The sequence below is a fragment of the Malurus melanocephalus genome, unplaced genomic scaffold (genome assembly GCF_030028575.1).
Source record: "Malurus melanocephalus ecotype Western Australia unplaced genomic scaffold, MMel_1.1 scaffold_5, whole genome shotgun sequence".
Lineage (NCBI taxonomy): Eukaryota > Metazoa > Chordata > Aves > Passeriformes > Maluridae > Malurus > Malurus melanocephalus.
Window position 1 is genome coordinate 5003016 of NW_026623237.1, and position 20850 is coordinate 5023865.

The window sequence follows — 20850 nt, forward strand, 5'->3', positions numbered from 1 at the left end:
GATTTTATGTGAGGAACACATACTGCTAAATGCATGACTATAAGATTATCAAAAGCATGAAAAGTGACAGCTTCAATATGGTAGTATGTATATCTCAGAGAAATAGACTGCATTTTGCATTGCATTTTTTWATTTTAATTTGATGTGTAAAACAAATTGTTTCATAACTGGGTATTATGCAATAAAGTAGTACAGAGTCAATAGTGAACTTATATTTTATGTAAGTACATTTAAATTTTCATATCTTGTTTGTGTTGCAAAAGTTTTGCCTTGCTCTATTTTAAGACTATGAAGTGTACTCCTTTCTTCTGAAACCTGTAAATTCTGGGACAGTGTGCATTTTRCATAACATTTATACCATTCAAATAAAAAGAAAACAGTTGGGAAACTTTGAACTCTGTAATTACTTTCTAAAATAAATTTGTTTTTATATTACAAGACAAACTCAGTATTCTATTAATCTGATATGAAAACGGTAATTTCTTCTGGGGAAAACTTTCAAATGAAATTTTATGRAATTTTATAACCCAGATAATAATGYTATTGAACAGATTATCTCTTGATGTTCAGTAGGTATAATTAATAAAGCCTTATGCAAATTGATGCAAAAAAACCCTTTCAGTAGTAATAAGTGTTTCCCAGATTAAAGGTGTAAGATAATTGACACATTAGATCATTTTACCATTTAGAAGCATACAATGAATTCTTATGAAGAAACTTATTGAGCAAACTCCTGATTAGTTGTTTCAGCTTTGTTAATCATAATGCAAGCTGAAGATACTGAGTGCAAATACTCAAATATCTATTGCCAGAGAACTGGATTTTGCTGTCAAAGAATAATATTTTCTATACCTTTACCAATTAAACCTGTACTTCTGAAGTACTTATTTGTACCTGTTTCTACACAGAACAGGGAAGGGAAAGAATAAAGGTCTTTCACTGTTTCTAAAAGGAAATAGTGGACTGTGACAAGAATTTCATTTGTTCCCCAAGCCTGAAAGGAGATAAAGAATACATTAGACTACATTTCAGGTTCTATTTTCAGTTTTAAAACAAACTTTAGAAACACAAAACAAAAGAAAGGAAAAAAAAATCCTTTACATTTAAATCTTTAGAGACAGAAAAATCATTCATCTACTCCTCTGCATTTTTCTTTCTCTACCTCAAGCTTGAACAYGGCATCAAAAGCATGTTTGCCGGGCAGCCCTTTTCTTAAAAGCTTTCCAATGTAGTTACTACAATGCTTTAACAATCCCAGTAAGGCCCTGTGAATGTACCTCATTTAATTCCGCTCTGTTTAGAAAGCAAATGGTAATAACCTACAATCCCTGAGGTAATCTTTRCTGAGACCTCTCATTCCCACCCCTGCATTACTGTCACTAAGGATATTGAGTATTCCTATGCTTTCTATTCATGAAACTTATTTTCCACTCTGTTGGCTTCTGCACACATTTATTCCTTTTTGKYTTTTTTTTCCTTACCAGCTAATATATAATAAGGCCCTCAGTTTGCTTCTAAGATAGTGATACAACAGTTTGAAAGAATCATGATCAATAAAGGAAAGAGCAGTAAGGATGCTGACATTTTTTAAGCCTAGCAGACTTTGGTTTGGCTGACCCTATGCTTCCTCRTGTTGTTTCCTGCAGGGCACCATGTGTGTACAGTCATGCAGAGAGTGAATACATTTGCATGAAAATCTAGAGATGATTATTGAAGATCTCAGTTGAAAAGGGTTTGGTAAGGAAGCAACAGAGCACCAAACTGGGACTCAGTACACTTAGATTCTATGTGAAAGTGTCTGACTCAGCTTAATGCTCTGGGCAAGTAATTTTTCTTTGGTTTATTTTGTACATGTTTGAAATTTCTTGAGGAAAAATTATGTGACTGATAACACATAATTTTTTTTTTTTCTGCCAAAGTTTAAGAGAGAGTAAATGCTTCTCCTCTTCTTCTCTACCTAACTACACATCTGAAAGCTTTTCTTTCTGKGGGCAGGAATGGGGACATCCATTGCCCCCATTCCTGTCCCCTAAAAGAAAACCCTCCAGTGCTCCTCTTCCATCTTGCTAAATTAGAATTTACAAGCTTTATTTGCTCAATGGTTCCTGCTATCAGTGGCTCCATCCGTCACATCTGGAAMGTTTTCCCTTTCCTCTCAAGCAGTMCCTTTCCTCACAAGGGAAAAAAAAAAAGCGCCTTTTATCTGGTAGAATGATTCCAAATCCTCAGAACTTGCTGTTGAGCTATCTCTTGTCTATGACACATCAAGTCCCTACATGTTTGTTGAACTGACATAGCCTCTTTACTTTTTTGTTCTCCTGCCTATGCTTAGCAACTGGTTGAGTCATGCAGCCGTGCACTACCAGGATGATCAAATGCTACTCCATTCCTTTTTCATCTACTCAGGACAGCTCATCTCGTGYAACTGAACTTCAGAACAATTTAAAAAGTGTTGACTGTCCTTTGCTCTGCAGGAATACATTTTATTACTTGGGGTCTAAATAGYTGTCAATGTTGCTAATGTCTTGTCCTTTCTGAAACTGAGGAGTAATATCAGGTAATAGCCTGTGGCTGAAAACAATCAGGATGGAAAAGACATCCTTGATATGGCGTGATTTAGGAGATTATCATAGGATAAGATGTGCTCTTGTTAATTACATTGCCCTATGTAATTGATTGAGTCAGATTTGGACATTCTGAAGGCCTGAAATGTTTGTTGTAAGACATTTATCTTTAGCCTTCTTCTGATGAGCTGCCTATAAATCCAGCCTAATTTCATTTGCAGAAGAAACCTGACAACAGCCTTTTTAAATGAAGAAAAAAGGGATGCCCAAGCCTAGCGTGCTAAGTGTTTGCTTTGAATGACTGTAGGAGGCTGGTTTTTTCAGCCAGTGTGTGTTTACCTGACAGTTTTCTGATAAGCAGTGTGATACCAAAGCCCCACTTTGTGACAGTGCTAACACCATCTGCCAGGTGCTGAGAGCTTTTTGAAAAATGCTGTCATCAGCACAGAAGTGCTGATGGAAAGTTACTGCTTCAGTAACTACTAACACTCTCAYATTCTGTCTAATTGGTTGCTCCAGTAGAAACTATTATTCAAGAAAAAAAAAAGAAAACCACAGGTCATTTTTCTTTATCATGATAAATTACCTTTAGGCTACCTTGCTGTGCCACTGTTGTTTATTTTTGCTTTCTGCTTCCTGCCAATTTTACTTGCCTATGCTCTACAATGAACTTTATTACCTTCTTATGATTGCACTCAGTATCTGATTTGATGACAAATCCTTCTGGAAAGTTTCATTAGACCTTGRTATAGTGAAATACATGTTAAGGACATACTCTCTGCAAGGCACAGTGGGCAAGTCTGCCTCCTGAGACAAGGGTACAGTGCAATCATTTGAGTAATCCTTATTTGGTGTCAACTGTTACAACTAAATTTGTAACAGATGAAAACCAGGCCAGATAGTTTAAAGAAAAGTTATACAGAAAAATTTGGAAGTATTTTAATCATCAAGAAATCACATTCAAATGCATTTACTTAAGGGTAAAGTAATATACCGTGCAGGTTGCATAGCCGTGCATGCCCCAGACTGTTCACTGGTGGTGGCTGAGTAAAACAGAGAACCTTCAAAACTTTGCACTGCAGCACTGAGCTACTAAATAAATACATGTGAAGAACTTCAAGTGTTTAGAACGGCTGAGAACTAAAGCCAGAATCAGTTCTCACTTGTGTCAGTATAATGCAGACTAAAGCTATTTTGGCTTTAAAATGCTGCACTGGAAATTTTGGGTTGGCTTCCTATTTTCTGGCAGGATTTACCTTTCTTTTGCAGGATGTTCTGTCTTGCTTTAATGAAAGCTAGGATGTCAGCATCAGTCTGGCTGTCTCCAGTCAGAGGAATAGATGAACTTGGTGGGGTCCTGCAACAAGAAAGTACACTTGTGGACTCAAGTGAGTAAGAAGGTTAAGATTTCTATCTCCTCTTTTTTCACCATGGAGGACTTTGTTCTTCAGATATGTTGTTAGAAATGGCACAGTTAGTGGAGAATTGATCTCAAGACTTCTGAAGTCTTAGGACGGTTCTGAAGATTAGCCACAATGTCCTTAGGGAAGGTTATACGCTTATCAGATATAGACTTCTCACAAAGGTTTAAAATTATTGTACTGCTGAGTCAAAGACTTACTTCCAAGTGGAAAAACCTAATGTAGTGAGTTTACCAAGGAAATGATGGATGTGACTATGCCATGTGCTTGCTTGCTTCACRCATGTATTTGAAGAGATCAACAGAATTTTTGCCTACCATGGGGGAATTGAGTTTTCATACATACACAAGAAGTAAACAATCACGTGGCATTCATGACATTTCCTGACAGATGCAAATCCTTTGTGCTGCTGAGTCTCCAGTCCCAGCTTAACTCTTGTATCTATGCAGTTAAATCACTGACTTACCACTGCTTTTCATGGACCCTCTGTGGTGTGAGATGATGCAATACAATGAAGCTGCTCTAAGTGACTGAGACAGGTAAAAATTCTCACCTGCATCTTTAACCTTGTTTAAAGATTAAGCAGTAATGGTGAGATGAGAAATACAGTGACAAAAAATTACAATACGGAACAAGTGGAACTGAAGGGAAAAACTTTTTTTACATATCCTCCCTATGTAATTATAATAATTTTCACTGTTCCTTACTGACTGGAGCAGTCAGTAGAAGGTTTGCCTGACTRACATAAACAGCAGTCTGCTATCATTGTCTTTGTGCTACTAATTAAATTTTCGTTACTAAATCAGAGAACCAAAATGGAAAAGAAAAGAACTTAAAACTCCCCTGGTTTTTTTTGTAATTTACAAGGTGACAGCAGAACACCAATAAAGGACTATTCTATTGATTTTAATTTATTTAGCAACAATATAAAAAATAAAACCCCAGAGTATATTTGAGAAGGTACTCTCTAAATTCCATTTTAGTTTCTATTTTTTTTTTCCACTTTTCTTAAACCCAAATGCAATTTAAAACATTAGGTTGTGAGCGATGAATTTTTCCATGATTTTTTTGTTTTTCTTTTTGAAAAATGAAAGAAAAAAGCCCTCGTGCTCTGTTCTTATTAATGCAGTAGGAAAAATAGTAACCTGACCATATTTTCCTGAGGATGTTAATAGGCAGAGCTGTTGAGCACAATAAGAATATAACTTCTAGAAGTAGAGTTACTTCGCATAACATTTCAGTGGGAGACAAGAATGTGGAAATAAACACACCAGACAAAACAGTGAGGCTCAAAAARCCAGTAGTTTCTGTAAACCTGCTAAGCTAATTTCCAGAAAGCAGTACCTCTTCTGAGAAAACATGACATATAATCTTTGCCAAGCCTGAAACTGCTGCCATTTTATTTTAATAGAATAATTTGTGGGAGGGAGATTAAAAATATTTTAAGGACAAAATCACAAGTATGAAAAAATCTCTGCTTAGTTCCTGCATTCTACAGTTCTGCAATATATACATACTCTCATTTCTTTTCAAATGTTTTTATTTACTCTTTCAGAGTGCCTTTCTCTGAGAAGGCTGAGAAGACATAGTCATGAAGATTCATAAGCTTACAGAGAAAGAAGCCTAAGGGCAAACATGAAACCACCTTTTTAATGCTGACAACACAGCAGATTGGTGTAAAGCTACATGGCAGCCTGCTGCTGTTTTGGAAGTTGGAAAAAAATATGAAATCTAAAAAAAAAAAAAAAGATTTCTATTTCAAGGAGATTGTTTTTAAATAGACTGATGGAGGATTATTAAGGCATTACATTATTTTGTACTTYGCTTTTTCCCCTAAGTAACCCAGGTACACTTCTTACCTTGTTTTTGAAGTTGGGGTACTAAAAGTAAAGAAATCATTTTTCACAGCTGGATCTTCATAAGGGCTGTCTCTTTTGGTATCTGGAAAACTAGAATGGGAAATGAAGGAAATGAAGGAAATGAAGGAAAATGAAGGAAATAAAAGAATCTAGGCCTTCTGTAGGGAAAAATACATACACTAAGCAACTATAAACAAGATGTTTTTCAAGATTTCTTAAATCTATATAAAACACTTATTTACTGGAAGAAGATTTTCAGTTTAATCCATATGATGATTASGTTTATGTAGAGAATGTGGTTATGAAAGAATAATATATAAGTTCATAAAGTTTATACTTTTAGTATTTTGCCTTCTAAGCTCAGCTTRTAAAGCACTTTGATGTACCCGATGTGCAGTTTGTAATGGTATATTTAGCTCCTAAGCTGACTATTAGCCAAGTGAGGCCTTAGCTCATTTTCCATTCTTTCTTTAGTCAGGCAAAATTATTACTAAAATCAGTGAGAGACTGGATRAAAACTCAGTGAGGACTTTGGGATCTGTTGATGATAGCCAAATATATTGCAAACAGCTGCTGTGCATTCCTGCCCCTGCAGATATCATTATCAAGGAAGCTCACTGTTAAGGATCCCGTTTTCTGCCACTGGTTGTCTAAGGACTCTGCACTTTTCCCAGGGGTTGCATTTACTGCCAGATCCAGTGCAAATCTTAGAGTGGAAAAACTGAATTACTCAGTGTAAGGATTTTTCCAGTAGATGGCAGGATTGGCAAGTTCTTGCTTTTCTAACTCTGCAGTAGTTTGTTCACTGTTGGCTGATGAATTGATATTTCTGGCAGAGAACTTGAAAAAGGAAAGAAATTTATTACTAAAATTTTACTATATTACACTGTGCCAGGTTCAGTTTTGCAGAAGATATTGTGCCCAAGAGTATAAGTCATTTTCAGTTGAACAGCTCCAGGTCTGCTGAATGATTCTCTTTAACTCCTCAAGTCCCACACCATTCACACCTGCCTAATTCAACTAAATCAATATCGTATTTAATGYTAATAAGATTCTGTACTTTATTACACCTACGTATTACAAGCACTAGAAAGGATGTGTGATGTTATTACCTACTATGTGGTTTAACAATATCTGGGAACTTCATATCATCATTCTGCTTTAGGATTTCCTGAACATTTTTTCCATTGATTTGGCAGTTCTTAAAAACAAGGTGATTCAGTGCTTTAAATTCAGTTTTCTAAAAGGCCTCTGTGCCCCGACATACTGAGGCATCCAAGTCATATAACCGTGGTTTAATAAATCGCTGCACATCAACCAAAACATAGCAACCACCCCTGCCTCTATTCTTAGACTACAACAAATGTAAGGTAATGTGACTTAATGTGATTCTTTTTCATTGCTTTCTCTCCATAAAAATAAGTGTCTTTGCTTTCTCTTTGCCATGCACAAAATATATAATTTTACAAATACTGTGAGTCAGCTGAGGAATTTTATTTTTAAGCTGCAACAGTTTACGTGTTTGAACACTTTTTTTTTCATTGAAATGAAAATAAAATAATTTTCCAAAATTGTTAAATCCCTATTTGAAAGGGGATTTAGATTCAGATTGATTAAAAATCCTAGATACTACATACAGGTGTGGTGGGGTTGGAACTCCAGGGATGTCACTTTCAAGTGGATTCCTGCACCCAAGGACAATATGGCAAAACTTGCCTTAGGGTGCTCTGGGGAGAATTTGGCATCAGTCTAAAAACCCATTTAGACTGAGATGATGCCCAGAATCATGACATTAACATTGCTGTGCTTAGAGATGGACATTAACGTCCTATCCTGTGCCTGTGGGGTTGCAGCCAAACATTTTTACTGTGGGATGCAAACTGTTCTCCTGCAAGTTAAGGAAATTTATAAGGAAGCTTATAACTATTTTTTGAAATGACTTAAAGTTCTGCTTCCACATCAGAAGTTAACAATTAGTGTACTAATCTAACAAATGAGTCCCTCAGTTTGGCACAACTCAAATCCATGTTTTTTATATCCTAGAGATTTCTCTAATCCCTAGGCTGGAGGGATGATCTTTATGGGGATAACTTGCGCCCTTCATAGTGGAGCTCTAATAATAGCATTGTGAGATAATTTGAATCATAAGGGGACAAAAGAGTGTAGTTTTGCCATGCTGTGGCTTATATGCTCAGATGTAACTTGTTCCTAGTCTGTTTTTAGTCAGGACTCTCATTCTTCATCTGAGTGTTAGATGATGTTGCAGTGATGTGAAAAAAATGAGAAATTTTCTAGTAATGCTCTAAATATAATGGAAAGTCATTTATACCAGCATGAGGTGGTGTTAATTTTATCCCTCTCTGTGTACYCAGCCTGAAGGACTGAACATCTCAAACAAAACTATGTCTGACCCACTTTAGTGTGATGACAGTCTTCTGCAAGCAAGGGGCTGATCTAGAGATCTCTAGAGATGCCATTCAACCAACATTTCTGTGATGTGCAATCAGGCACTCCTGGATCACTTTTTGGATTTGGCTGGATGCACAAGGTGTATAAATCATGTCTCTTTGTCTGTCTCCTAAGTTTTGACCTCTAACATTATTCAGGTTGTTTTTTCAGTGTATAATTCCCATTTTCATYCTGAATCTATTTGATTTTTCTTTGAGTTTAAGAAATCTCAAAGACTGTTTCCTGGCAACTTCAGTAAAATCCCTKCTTTTTCTGGAGATTAAAGTTAGTCCGTCAACTTTATATGTCTGTTTTCATAACCTAGTACCTGAAGTTTCACCCAGTGGATAACTTGCTTGTTTTTGGAGGAGGGGGGAAATCCTCTGTTGGGGGTTATTTCTCAGTCAGGCATGGGACAGCAATCATAGAGATGCACCCAGTGTTGCAGCAGTGTTTCCCTTGCTGCAAGAACCCACAGACAGCAGTGTTTCCCTTGCTGCAAGGATCCCAGACAACTGTCCCATGGACGGATCAGCTCCATCAAGTTCATGGAGTAGAGGAGCTGGAGAGATGATGCATGTCATGGTATGAATGCTTAATTTGCCAACTGAAAAATAATGGAAAATAAGGTAGATTAAAATGGAAAGTGAAAAATTTGCAGTTGTGCAGCCTCTGTAATATTAAAAAAAATCTCAGCTGTGGTTCTCCAGTAATCTGAGCCTTGGACAAGAGGGGAACAGATGTTCTGTGTACAGACAGGGAAGATTCAARCTACTTAAAAGCTGAGCATTTTAGTAGGCTACAAAATCAAATTTGGCCTAACTTGAAAATGCATAGATAAATTGTTCCGGTTGTTACCAAAGAATGTGAAAACTTTTGCAATATCACTAATTGATGATGTTATTCCCAGATTATGATTTATCATTATGTAACACTTCAGAAAATTGGCAGGAATAAAAGATGATTAAACAGAAAATGCTGCAAAATATGTAAACATTGACCTAGTCTCACATAGCATTAATATAGGGAGTAAATTTTGCAATCCAGGACAATAATAGTTAAAAAAATCTAATCAAAGTCATCAGAGAACATGAAGAGTTATCTGAAAATGTCTCCAAGGGAATCTGAAGTGCCAGAAAGATTTTGAAGAAGGAATAGGCCAGCCAAGGAGTCTGAGATTGAACATATTGTGGGGCTTGCTGGAACAGGACAAACGAGATTCAGTAAAAGGAAATGAGTGAAGTTAAAAAAGATCAGAGATAAAAACTAATGCATTCCTTCTGAGAGAAGGAAAAAATCCAAAATTATTATAAGATTTGAATAGCTATCTAACATTTATAGGATTGAAAGGGAATACAAGAGCAGTTAAACACCACTGAAACTAAATGTTCAGTGAGAGAAGTATTTGAGTAGACAAAGATCTTTTAAATTCCTTAAATGAAAGCCATTGTGGGAGAAGMCTGTATGAGGAAGAACAAAAGCCTGTGTTTGAATTCTGAAGTGAAGCACACACGGAGTGCTGAGCCCAACGTGCGTTTTCAGATTTTTCACAGACTTGACAGAATCCCTTAAGGCATATAAACATATATACAGTAGGAGTTGCAGGTAGCACCACAAGCTTTCAGGCCTTACTGTCTGAGGCAGAAATGCTCATTATCTGACTCTTTTATTATCATAGACTCATTTTGACACTGTAACAATTCAGGCATTTTTTTCAATTGAAAAAAGACACACATTTGGCCATGAGTCAAGTGCCTTTTATATGTGTGTATCCTTCTTAAACCTTAAAAGCATTACCAGCTTCCMTTCTCTGTTATTTTAGTTATAAATTAACTTAGGATAAAATAGAATTTGAGCCTTCCAAAGGCTTCATTTTCTCTGGTAGCATGACTAAGGTATTTCAAACAGTAACAGTCTACACAAATCACACACYAGAAGGTGATCAAAAGACTTTGTTCAAAGACATATAAAGATCTAAATAAAGATTAGGAATATACCTGTATCCTTTGCATGCTAAGATATATATATATAATTTATTATTTCTAGCCTGAGTATTGTATTTACATCCATTCACATTCAGGAGTTTGTCTGAATGGTTTTGCTGCATACTTACTCTGTCAACAGCAGTCATAGATTTCTGACATACAGCCTACTAAGTTTCAGATCTTACATCTATTGAACACACCTGTTAACTGAATACTATCTTAGAAACAGGTTTTATTTACACCACATTATAACAAATACAATTTATGCCAGCTTTTGCTTTTTTAACTGGTCATTCTGCTGTTTGAAGATAGCGACATCATTCCAAAGAAAGAGATTGTTGATTTTTAGGTGAGTTAGAAAAATAGTGCTATTTGTGTCTCAGGACTATGTAACTGAAAGAAGTGTCTGGAGCCTGGACTCATTCTACACAATCATGACAACTGGGAAGTAAAGTTCCTGTGTCAGCTGGGGTCAAGGAATTCCTTCGGAAATAAATATTTCACCATTTTATTCTTTTAAAGTCCGTGAAATTAGAAACCTTTACTCCAAAATATTATTACCTCAGGTAGGGGAAAAAGTAAATTTTCATGCACMGTGGGATGTTAAGCCTGTAGCTCCTGCCTCAGAAAAAAGCAGAAACAGTATTTCTTACTTCCACATAATCACACTGGAAATGTACCTGAGTAAAATATGTTTAAACAGCCTAACAWAAATAAGATCAWCTTTCTAGAAGAAWGGGAAGGASAGAGTACTTGACTTTTAAAGATTATTGCAAGAATATTGATAGAGATGGGAAAATAAAACTACATTCATCCAAACTCACTCTACAATTTTAGTTCCAGAAGGTGGATATTCTGTGTCTGTGATATGTATACAAGGATCATCCAGTCAATCTCATTATATGGRCACAGAGAAACTGGTCACTGAAAAGAACATCTGCTTTCTGCAGGAAATCATGTGGGGCAGTACAGGATTCTGAAGTAAGCTTGGCAGCTGAAAGCAGCCCCATTCTATTCAAAGTACCAGATGGACTTAGACCTGTCCTCCAATAATAACCATGAACAGTAAAGACATTTAATAGAAAAACTTTAAAAAAGACATAAAGAAAACAGTTATGCAATTGTGTTTCTGAGCTAGGCTAGGGGAAGGAGGATTCACCACTGCTGGAGGCCAGTCTTCTGTTGCACTGGAAAGGGCCTGGGAATTATCATATGTTCTTTTTAATTCTAGAATTTTTAATKAGACTGCAAAAGATGTCACTCTCCTGAGCCACATGCATCAACACACCAACTGAAAATTGTTGTTCCCCGGATCAGTGGGGCAGAGGGGTTGTGCAAGAGGTCCTTAGCTCAAAGAACATTCCAAAGTTAAYAAGAGTGACAGTCATGGATTGCTTGAGCTACTTTGGCTGACTTTGTATGAAGATAGATCAAAAATGCTCTCACGTTCTGTTCCATCAGCTTTTCTCTGGGATAAGTAACCTTCAGCCTAAGACCAGAAATGAACAGCATAGATTAGGCCTAAAACCTGCCAACCATTTGCAAAGTGATCAATGTCTAAGTCTTGAGAGGACACAAAATGAGAACTAAAGCAAAGTGGAGAAAGCTGGAGTYGGTTTTTATCAGTTTGTGATATCTGAAAATGTCTTGTCAGACAACTTTAGAGGACTATGTCTGTAATTTTCTATACCGATTATGGAGCATTTACTATAGGTACATGGAAGTTTAAAATAAAACTTAGAAGGTATTTTACAGTTTAAACACAATTCAGTATTCATTATTTAATGGCATGTAGGATATATTATGCTTGCCGAAAAGCAGGAAATATAATTTATGCAGACTGTTGTCATGAAATTGTAGGTAAAGCCACTCATCAAAGAAATGATAATTGTGGAAGGAGAAGGAGGGAGAGAGAGGGAAAAAAAGAGAAAGCTGGGGAGAGAAAGAGGAAGAGGGAGGGAGGGAGGGAGAAAGGAAGAGAGAAGGAGAGAAGGAGAGAGGACACTTCCATTTATAGTCCTTGAATATGGAAACCTGCATAGTCAGGTGTGTTGTTTGTTGCATTCTGCTTTCCCTGATGGTTATGAAAAACCTATTACTGCAAATTTAAATTAGAGGTTTTGAAATCAGAGGTGACTATGATGAAACAACCAAGATGACTACATTTTGCTACTGTGGATGATGCACCAACATCTTACAAAGTCAAATGTAATATCATTGTCAAATAATATGCTGCATATACGTAGTACCATGACATTTTTCAATAGCAAATCCATCTAGAATATATTTTAGAAATAATTCTTTAATCTTTTTTTTTTTTTTTTKKTTTKWAGTCCTCTGAAAACATCCCAAAGGAGGTATAGTCTCCTCATACAGCAGAATTGACTGATAASAGGCTTGCCTTTCTTAGCTACCTGTCATGGGGCCCCTAGAGACAGSTTTCCAAGGYTCCAAGACTGACAAGTCAAAATAACTGAGGTACAATAAGCTACCTTCAATATGACTGCCAAATAATGATAAAAATGCATTTCCTATGCAGCTGTTTCTGTTGTAACCGGAAATACAGTGTTTCTGTGTGACATTTGCAAAAGCATTCTGGTGCACCACACTTTTACTAAAACAGCATTTTTCCCATGTGACAAAGGAAGAGAAAAATGAACAATTTACCTGTTAGTTAATAGATGCTGCGAAGATCCACTACACTGCGGATAAACAGTCACAGTATTTGGTGAGGTGACCATCTCTGGCTTTTCCTGATGGGTTTTGATTGAAAAACAAAATTATGTAGGATAGGATTTTTTTACAGTGCTTAATATTGGCCTATAAGTTTCAGCAATAACAAGGTTAGCAATGACTCATTCAGAAAACACAAGAGTCTGAATCACACGGTATTTTCTCCACTTGCMCAAACATTTCTGAACAAAGAGAAAAGCATTTAGAATTGGTCCAAGCATTTTAAAGGTCATGTTATATGTTTTTAATATGTAACAGCATGCGTTCACTGATTTGAGTTTCTTAGGAAGCTCAGATAGATAGGTCAGTATAGATAGGTCAAGACGTAAGAAATCAATCATAATTACTATTTCTAGTTTTCTAATATTCTGCTGATGGATCATGAGAGGTTGAATCCTGGACCTCTCCTGTTAAGCGATAGAGAAAAACACGCTCCAGTGGATTCAAGAATATTACTTGCAGAGCTTTGAAAAGCCTAAATATTTAGACAGGAGGGTGACTGAAAATCATCTTCTTTGCCACTAATATGGCCAGGAATTTTAACCAGAAAAATATTTGGCAGTGATAACCTGCAGTTAAGCTACTTAGGTGGCACAGAATGGATAACTAAGTTCCCTATGTAAAGTTTTTTATTTATTTTAGGCTGTTTTCTTAAAAATACAGTTTAGATTTAAACTAATGAGAATTGGCCAAAATATGGACTAAACATTTCTTCGCTTATAACAACTTTTCCTCAAGGAGTAAATCTTCTCTTCCAATTAATAATAAATAATATGGGATGAACTGCACTCCACATTCTTTTTCATGAGGCTGATGTGCATTACATGGCAGTGCTTTGTTCTGAGATGCTACGCAAGGCATTGAAAGTGTCAGAAGTGGAGCGTAAGAAAGCTATGTTGTTTCAGTAGAGTGTAGTTTTCAAACTGACTGTGTTGTGGACTTCTAATGCACTGGTTTTTAGTTCATTTTTACAAAAGTCATTCCATCAGAGCTCTCTGGGCTCAAGCACTGGTGACCTCAGCTGAGGAAACACTCTGTGCTGAAGACTGCTGACCCTCTAGGAGCCTAGGGAAGCTGAAAGGTCTTTGCAAACAAAGGAAGCTAAAAAGCAATTACATGTGTTGCAGGAAACCTGATGAAATCATAGTTTTGCTAGCACTAAAAGAAATTACTTTTCCCAATCTGATAATGTTCCTTCAGAGCGGATGGCATTTTGGGCCCATTCTTCTCTATCAATCAACTTGTTTTAGAAAACATCAAAACAGAAATTAAGCAGGCAAAAAAAGGGTTTGTTTGTTTTTTTAGTTTCACACAAGTATAATTCACATTACCCTCGTCCAGTTTACATTGGCATAAGCACGGGTGAACCAGACCCCTAATCCCATCCTTCATAATCCTTTCCATCTAGCCAATTAACTACTTCTTGAATAAATCATTGAAGATGTTATATTTACATGAACATGGAAGAAATACAAAGTAATTTCATACCTGGATTATTTTTGTCTCTTCAGACCACCAGACTTCAAAGTCTTTCTGCATCTTCATCTTCATTTTTTCCATAAGAAGCTGCAGGTGTTCAATCTCTACCTTCAGCCCTTTGAAGCGATTGTACACTGCTTTATAGCTAATATGAGAAGAAAGTATATTACAGATCTTCCAACACATATCTGAACAAAGGTTTGTCCTACTCAGAACAGTTAAAGATTTAAACTATAAATTAATATATAATAATCGGGGATGCAGAGGACACAGACMGATGGTTGAAGGAAACATATAATATTTTATAAATGCTTCAATGGACAGTAAGCACAAGAAAGTTATCCCACAATCCTTTTATTTCCTTAAGAAGCTAGTGAAATTCAAGAGGGATCTCTTGAATTACATTGATTAACAATTAAAATACAGGTTTGATCAAGTATAAAAATATTTCTTTTGTATTCCCAACATGTCACCACTAAAAAATAACTGGTCACCAGATCCTGGATTCAGATAGGACCTGAGATGGATTTCCCTTTCAGATGGAAGCTTCATGACCCTCTTGGTTATCAGATACTGGGAGATTTACCAGGAGTATGAAAGAGCCAGAAGTTTCCTCAGAGATTGTGAATAACATGAATGCYAACAACATACTTCAAACTGATATCCTTGTATCTATTTTTTTAATCCTCCTGGCTATAGTGAGATTAGAGCAAGGATTGGTTAACCAATGTGTATTCTGCATATTATTCACACTCAGTGAGCCCTGCATAACCTAAAGATTTTCTTTAGGTCAAGAAAAGCAGGATGTTTCTGAATCAACTCAAAAGGTTCACATTACATTTGGATTCAAACACTAATCCTCAGGGAGGTTAACATTAAGCTGTTTTTATTTATTTTTAACCTTTAGCTCAAGCATAAATTTTCCTCTCTCATCTACTGTGGCATCTGACAGACAAACCAACAGTATATACAAAAATTTAAAAACTATTAGTGAACCACAAAGCTGATATTTTTAAAATGTCAGAGAAAACCCTGAGGGTAGCTGTGTGTGCAGAATTGTAATTGGAATACACTATCAGTATAATTTATCTTCTGAAGGATGGTAAAGTCTGAGGCAGAAGTAATACCTTTTTTTTTCTTCTTCAATTTGCATCCGAAGATTCTCTTCTACTGAATCAAAGGTTAGTCCTTCAGAAGGATTTGAAACAGCTATAGAAGAAATGATAAGATTTAACTAATGACCATATGATGTCCAAAGAAGCAACTTCTAATTAGAATAAAATAAAGAATTTAGAAAAAAAAATAAAATTTAGAACAAAAACTAACTTTTAAAAGGTAGCTAATGAATTGGGGCTCATCAACCATTTCTCTCTTCTGGAAATGCTTCTTCAAATTCTATATTTAGGCCTTACTTAGTAGAGGACACAGTCAATAACTAGTGATTTGAATTGAATTGCTTATAATTGGGATTTTTCCTCATTAAACACTGGAGTATTAATTTTACATATAAATAAAAGCATGTTAAAAATTYATATTTGGCATAAAACACTATCAAATGCAATCAACCTGTTTTGGCAACAAAAACAAGATCAGAAGTTGCTGCAAAAAGAAGAGACAGCAGTAGACCTTGAAAGAGAGATTAACTTTGGTAAGCAATAAATTCAGATAATTAGTATAAATAAGGAAAATATCCTGAAATTATGTGAGAAAATTTTCAAGGTAAAGGACAACTAAGGAAAYACCTTAAGAGTAGCCTAAGTTAGCCTAAGAAAGAAGCTTATGATTTCCCTATCCTGTAATAGAGTTAACATGCAATACACAATATGCTTATCCRGAGAGATGGTAAAACAGTCTAAAAATCGTGGTTTATATGTTCAGTGGTGAAAGGAAATGTAAGGTTACCTACTAATGTTACAACAGTTGCTATTTTGAGGATGAATGAGGAGGGCTTTAAGTTCCTAAGAAAACACTTTTGACCTTTTTAACTCAAGAAAAATGAAAGAAACAAAAGATTTGCTGTTCAATACATGCAAGTTTCCACTCCAACTASTATTTCTGCCATGAAAATAAATTCTATGTCAGTCCGTCGCAAGGCCTGAGGAGTGAAGCAACCTCTCTTTAAGGGGAGGAATTCTGTCTGGAACAAGAGGGCAGCAAGGACCCCTCTCYGCCTGTCAGTGCACCAGCTGAAACCATTAATCTTTTATTGTAACACCCCATAGCTTAATACAGATGAAGTTGAAAAGCATTTATTTCATTAGAGTACTTAACTCAAGCATGTTAATACAACAGTCAAGGTGTACAAAGCCCACGCACAAATCTCATTTCATACAGTCAAAAGCTTTGCTGCATGTGATTACAAAAGCAAGATAGGATGAAGACATTTGTGGTGGAGATGGTACCCTCAAAAGATAAAACTTTAAACTTTTGAAATGTTTAAGTGAACTTACAAGACAGGAGGCACAAACATCATGGCAGAGAAGACGCTACAACAGTGATTGTATAACAAGTCATACCTGAACAAATCAGATAATAAAAAGGCCATCATAATCATGCCAGAACCTTTTAGGAAAACAGTAAACCTTTCCTTGATTGCAAGGGATGAGGATTTTCTGATTTGTCACATTTCATTCCTAAGAGAGGGCATAATACGGTAAAGCACAGAGCTACAGAGGCAACTTACGGGAAGACGCTCATTGCAGAGCTCCTGAGGCTTCATGCTTTTCTGAATTTCATGAAATCACAGCAGCCAGGTTTGAGGGAAATGTGCTCTTGTGGAACAAAMGGAAATGATTTAGGGAGTTACTGGCTCCCAAGTGAGCTACGCTCACAGACCATGTGAGGATCCTTCTTACGTTTCCATGAATATTCCAGCCAGACCTGGTGTGAGCCAATTTCAGGTTAAAGGGRGCTCTCCTGAGCACACTGAAGTGCATTTGTTGTATTTGCACAGTCTGTGACAGTGTCTGAGTTCAGGAGGCAGCAGCTCTAGYCCCACATAAAGAAGTGATATAATAGAGGGTGGAAGGGAGTAACATCTTAAAATGTTAATGCTGTTTCTGAAGGAAGGACTTCCCTACAAGGAAACATCACCAAATTCTGCTAGGCATTACAGAGTGATACAAAACCAGAATACAGATTTCCTTCCTTGGTTTATTAGGACATCTAGTACTTGGAAAAATATTTTTATGTTAGCTCTGAAAGGTCATCCAAACTTAGGCAAAATTTTATAACTTGTTTATAAAAACAGCAAAATTTTTATTTTCTGTTGGTTACATGCTGTGGAAGGGATTATTTGGTTGCAGTTTACCTTCAGAAATAATAATAAAGCCTTTTATAGGAGATGAACAACTTTCTCATAAATAGATCCCAGGATCCACACCCATAAATACAACTCTGCCCATTATCCCTAGCTGGTGATGAAAGCAGAAGCACAGCTGTGGACAAGGTGTGCAGCACAGCACAGTTTTGTGAATGGAAAGAGATGATGGGCAAGTTTTTGGAGCTCCAGCAGCAAAAATAGCATCTGATAAATATCTAAAACTTACACGTCCCTGCGCAACTCACTGAGCTTGGGTCACAAAAGCAGAAGAAATCTGATCACTATATGTCAAATGAAGTCCTGTGGTAAGTCAAGTACAGCACACTCCTGCTGGGGCACTGCTTTGTAAGTTCTCCAGTRTCTCTTCCCAAGCTGTTGCAATGTCCCTTTCAGCTTTTTGCCATGCCTGCTCATTGCAACAATGTGCTTGTGAGCTGAATAACATTCTGCTCTAGAGATTCGACCTTTTGGAAGGTCTACTCTCTAATATATAGGAAAGATCACATGGCTCCTTCCTGATGTTCCAAGCAAAGACATCAAAGGTCTGGTGGACTGTATTTCAACACTTACGTTTCCTGATACTTCTGCCTTCTTCTCATTCCCTGCTACTTTTACTCTCCCCTCTCATCTTTACCATTCCTGAATCCCTGCAGGGGCCTCTTTCTGCCCCTGGGCTTCTGCTGCCTCACACCCCTCTCCTCTTACCAGTCCAGAAAATTTCAGCTTCAGCTAAAGCAAGGAAGCCAAGACAGAGGTTACTGGCTCACTGTATGTCATATCTAATGTTAGCATTCTTCAGTACTTAGCCTCAGTTATTTTAAAATAACATGAGAGGGACACTGAATGTGTAGACTGTAAGACATAAAAAGCGTAATATTTACTCACAAATTTAATTCAGATCCCCAAAGAAAAAAAACGCTTTTGGCTACAGGTTTTTTTTTCCCTCTAAAGAGTTTCCTTTTATTGTATATATGTTCCTCCTCATGCAGAAACAGGAAATGTTTATTGACCACACATATACAAAGAACATGTAAAGCATGAAACACKGAAAAATCATGACACCAGCTTTTGCCCACATATATGAAAAAAATTGCAGTACATTGACAGATGTATTAGAGATGCTACTGCTAAAATATGAATGATCAGATATAATTTCTGCAACTGCACAGAAGAACACAAAGTGATATCTGATTTGTTCAATCAGGGTTGACTTTTAATTCATTGCTTGGCAGTTTGTCATGTGAAACTCAGCTGTACAGTTTAGCTCTATGCTTTTAGAGCATCARCTGAGATTATTTCATTCAGCTGGAGTGTAACACTACATGCACTTTAGTGCCTCAGTGACTTCTTCTGGGCAACGAATGCAGTTGTTGCAATTTAATCCTGGATAATACAGYCCCAGGTTTCAGGGGTGCAGGGGAGGTATGACATGCATGTTTAGGAAAACATTGGCTCTCTATATACTATGGGTTTCTGTTGGCATATCTCCATCCAGTGCTGTTCCACAGAGCTATTTTGGCAGTAGTCAGCAATGCACTGATAAGGAGTATTAGTTTCTTTACATTAACATAACTGCACATACAGCTGAGTGGCAAAAATTAGGAATTCTAAGTTGTGAAGTATTTTTTAAGAATACTGAGTCACAAGATCTAAAGAAGAAACTGACAGTGCTACACTGAGCAGTGAAATAGCTAGCAAATTTTATGCTTAYTTTCAGGCTGTTTTTATTTCATCTTCATATGCAAGCTGTTTTGTGAAGTGAGACAGGATACAATTGATGCAACACTGCTTAGAGAGGAAGGTGAACTCTGCATGAGTTGACAGTTCATATGATAAAGGTTTGTAATTTTTGGTGCTTTTTTTTTTTTTTTTCCAGACAGAAGATTGTAAGAGTCATTTTAAGATGTTATTATTTTATTCTAATGGAAGGGCCAATTTTGGAGTACAGGAAGTAGTAAATTTTACTACACATTCCACATGATCAAATCACACAGTACTAGAGAGAAATTGTAGCACCTCCTAACTGAATCACTGTTTTAAAGCCATGTGGAAWGCATGGATGAAACCCACTATTTCCAGCATGAGATACCAGTATTATCATTATAGTTTACTGCAAGCTGGCAACAACCTGAAATACTCTGGCAAATTCTTGTCTACAGTCAGAAAATTTTTCAAGAAACTCTCTGTGACCCTGAACTTTATACTCTCTGGGGTGCTCATGTATTTCTCTAGGACATGAGTGTGTCCTAGAAGTCAAGCTCCAAGGGATTTATTGTCTTGTGCCTCAAATAACATTGTGCCCTGCCCTCCAGCTGTACTTTTGCATCAAATATTTTCACTTTTTTTCACTGGATAGTCTTGTGTTTATCTGCTAAAATTTATAGTCACTTGAAGTAACCAAATTTAGAATTGACTTCAGTATCCCATTAATATATTTACTGCTTTATTTATCAGCTTTGCAACTTCTGGCAAACTCGAGCTTTAGCTCTTTTGAACTAGAACATATGTTGTAACTTTTTTTTTCCTTTGTTTTTTTTTTTTTTTTTTTTTTTTTTTTTTTTTTTTTTTTTTTTTTTTTTTTTTTTTTTTTAACTACCCATCTATTTTTATTGAGGATCATTTTGCAAGTAATTCTCCTCTTTTTCTTTCTTATGCTTCCCCTGGGCCATGTCAGTCTATGTTTGTCACTGAGCACCAYGTGTGTACCTTATACAAAAGCAAAGATGTGCAGGCATAATGTAACCCAGGAGAAGAYGAAAATATCCTAATGTCTGGATAGGTTTATATTGTGGGTTTTAGAGCAATTTACTTAACCCTAACATAAAGATTTTTAAAATTTTCAGTGAGTTTGTCATAGAATACACTGAAACAAACTGTCCTATTTTCAGCATTTCAGAAGGGRATTAAAGACACCTGTATTTTGTTGATTTTGATTTTAATCACTGAATTTTGTAGAAGAGTCCATTATGCTGTGGGAGTTTTTTGTAGGTTTGTTTTGTTTTGTTTGATTGGGTTTTGGGTTTGCTTTTGGTTTGGTTT

At 36.4% G+C, this 20850-nt stretch overlaps 1 protein-coding gene across 1 annotated transcript in view; it reads right to left on the reverse strand.

The window, feature by feature from the left end:
• Nucleotides 1-3741: 3741 nt before the first annotated feature.
• Nucleotides 3742-20850, reverse strand: part of KIF6 (kinesin family member 6) — a 147032-nt gene continuing 129923 nt past the window's right edge. The window contains exons 17-21 of the mRNA XM_057370983.1: nt 15617-15698; nt 14499-14634; nt 12945-13030; nt 5845-5934; nt 3742-3921 (exon numbers count right to left, since the gene is read on the reverse strand). Of these exons, the coding sequence (XP_057226966.1) occupies nt 3765-3921; nt 5845-5934; nt 12945-13030; nt 14499-14634; nt 15617-15698 (551 nt within the window). The 3' untranslated portion in view covers nt 3742-3764. The remainder of the gene's footprint in view (nt 3922-5844; nt 5935-12944; nt 13031-14498; nt 14635-15616; nt 15699-20850) is intronic.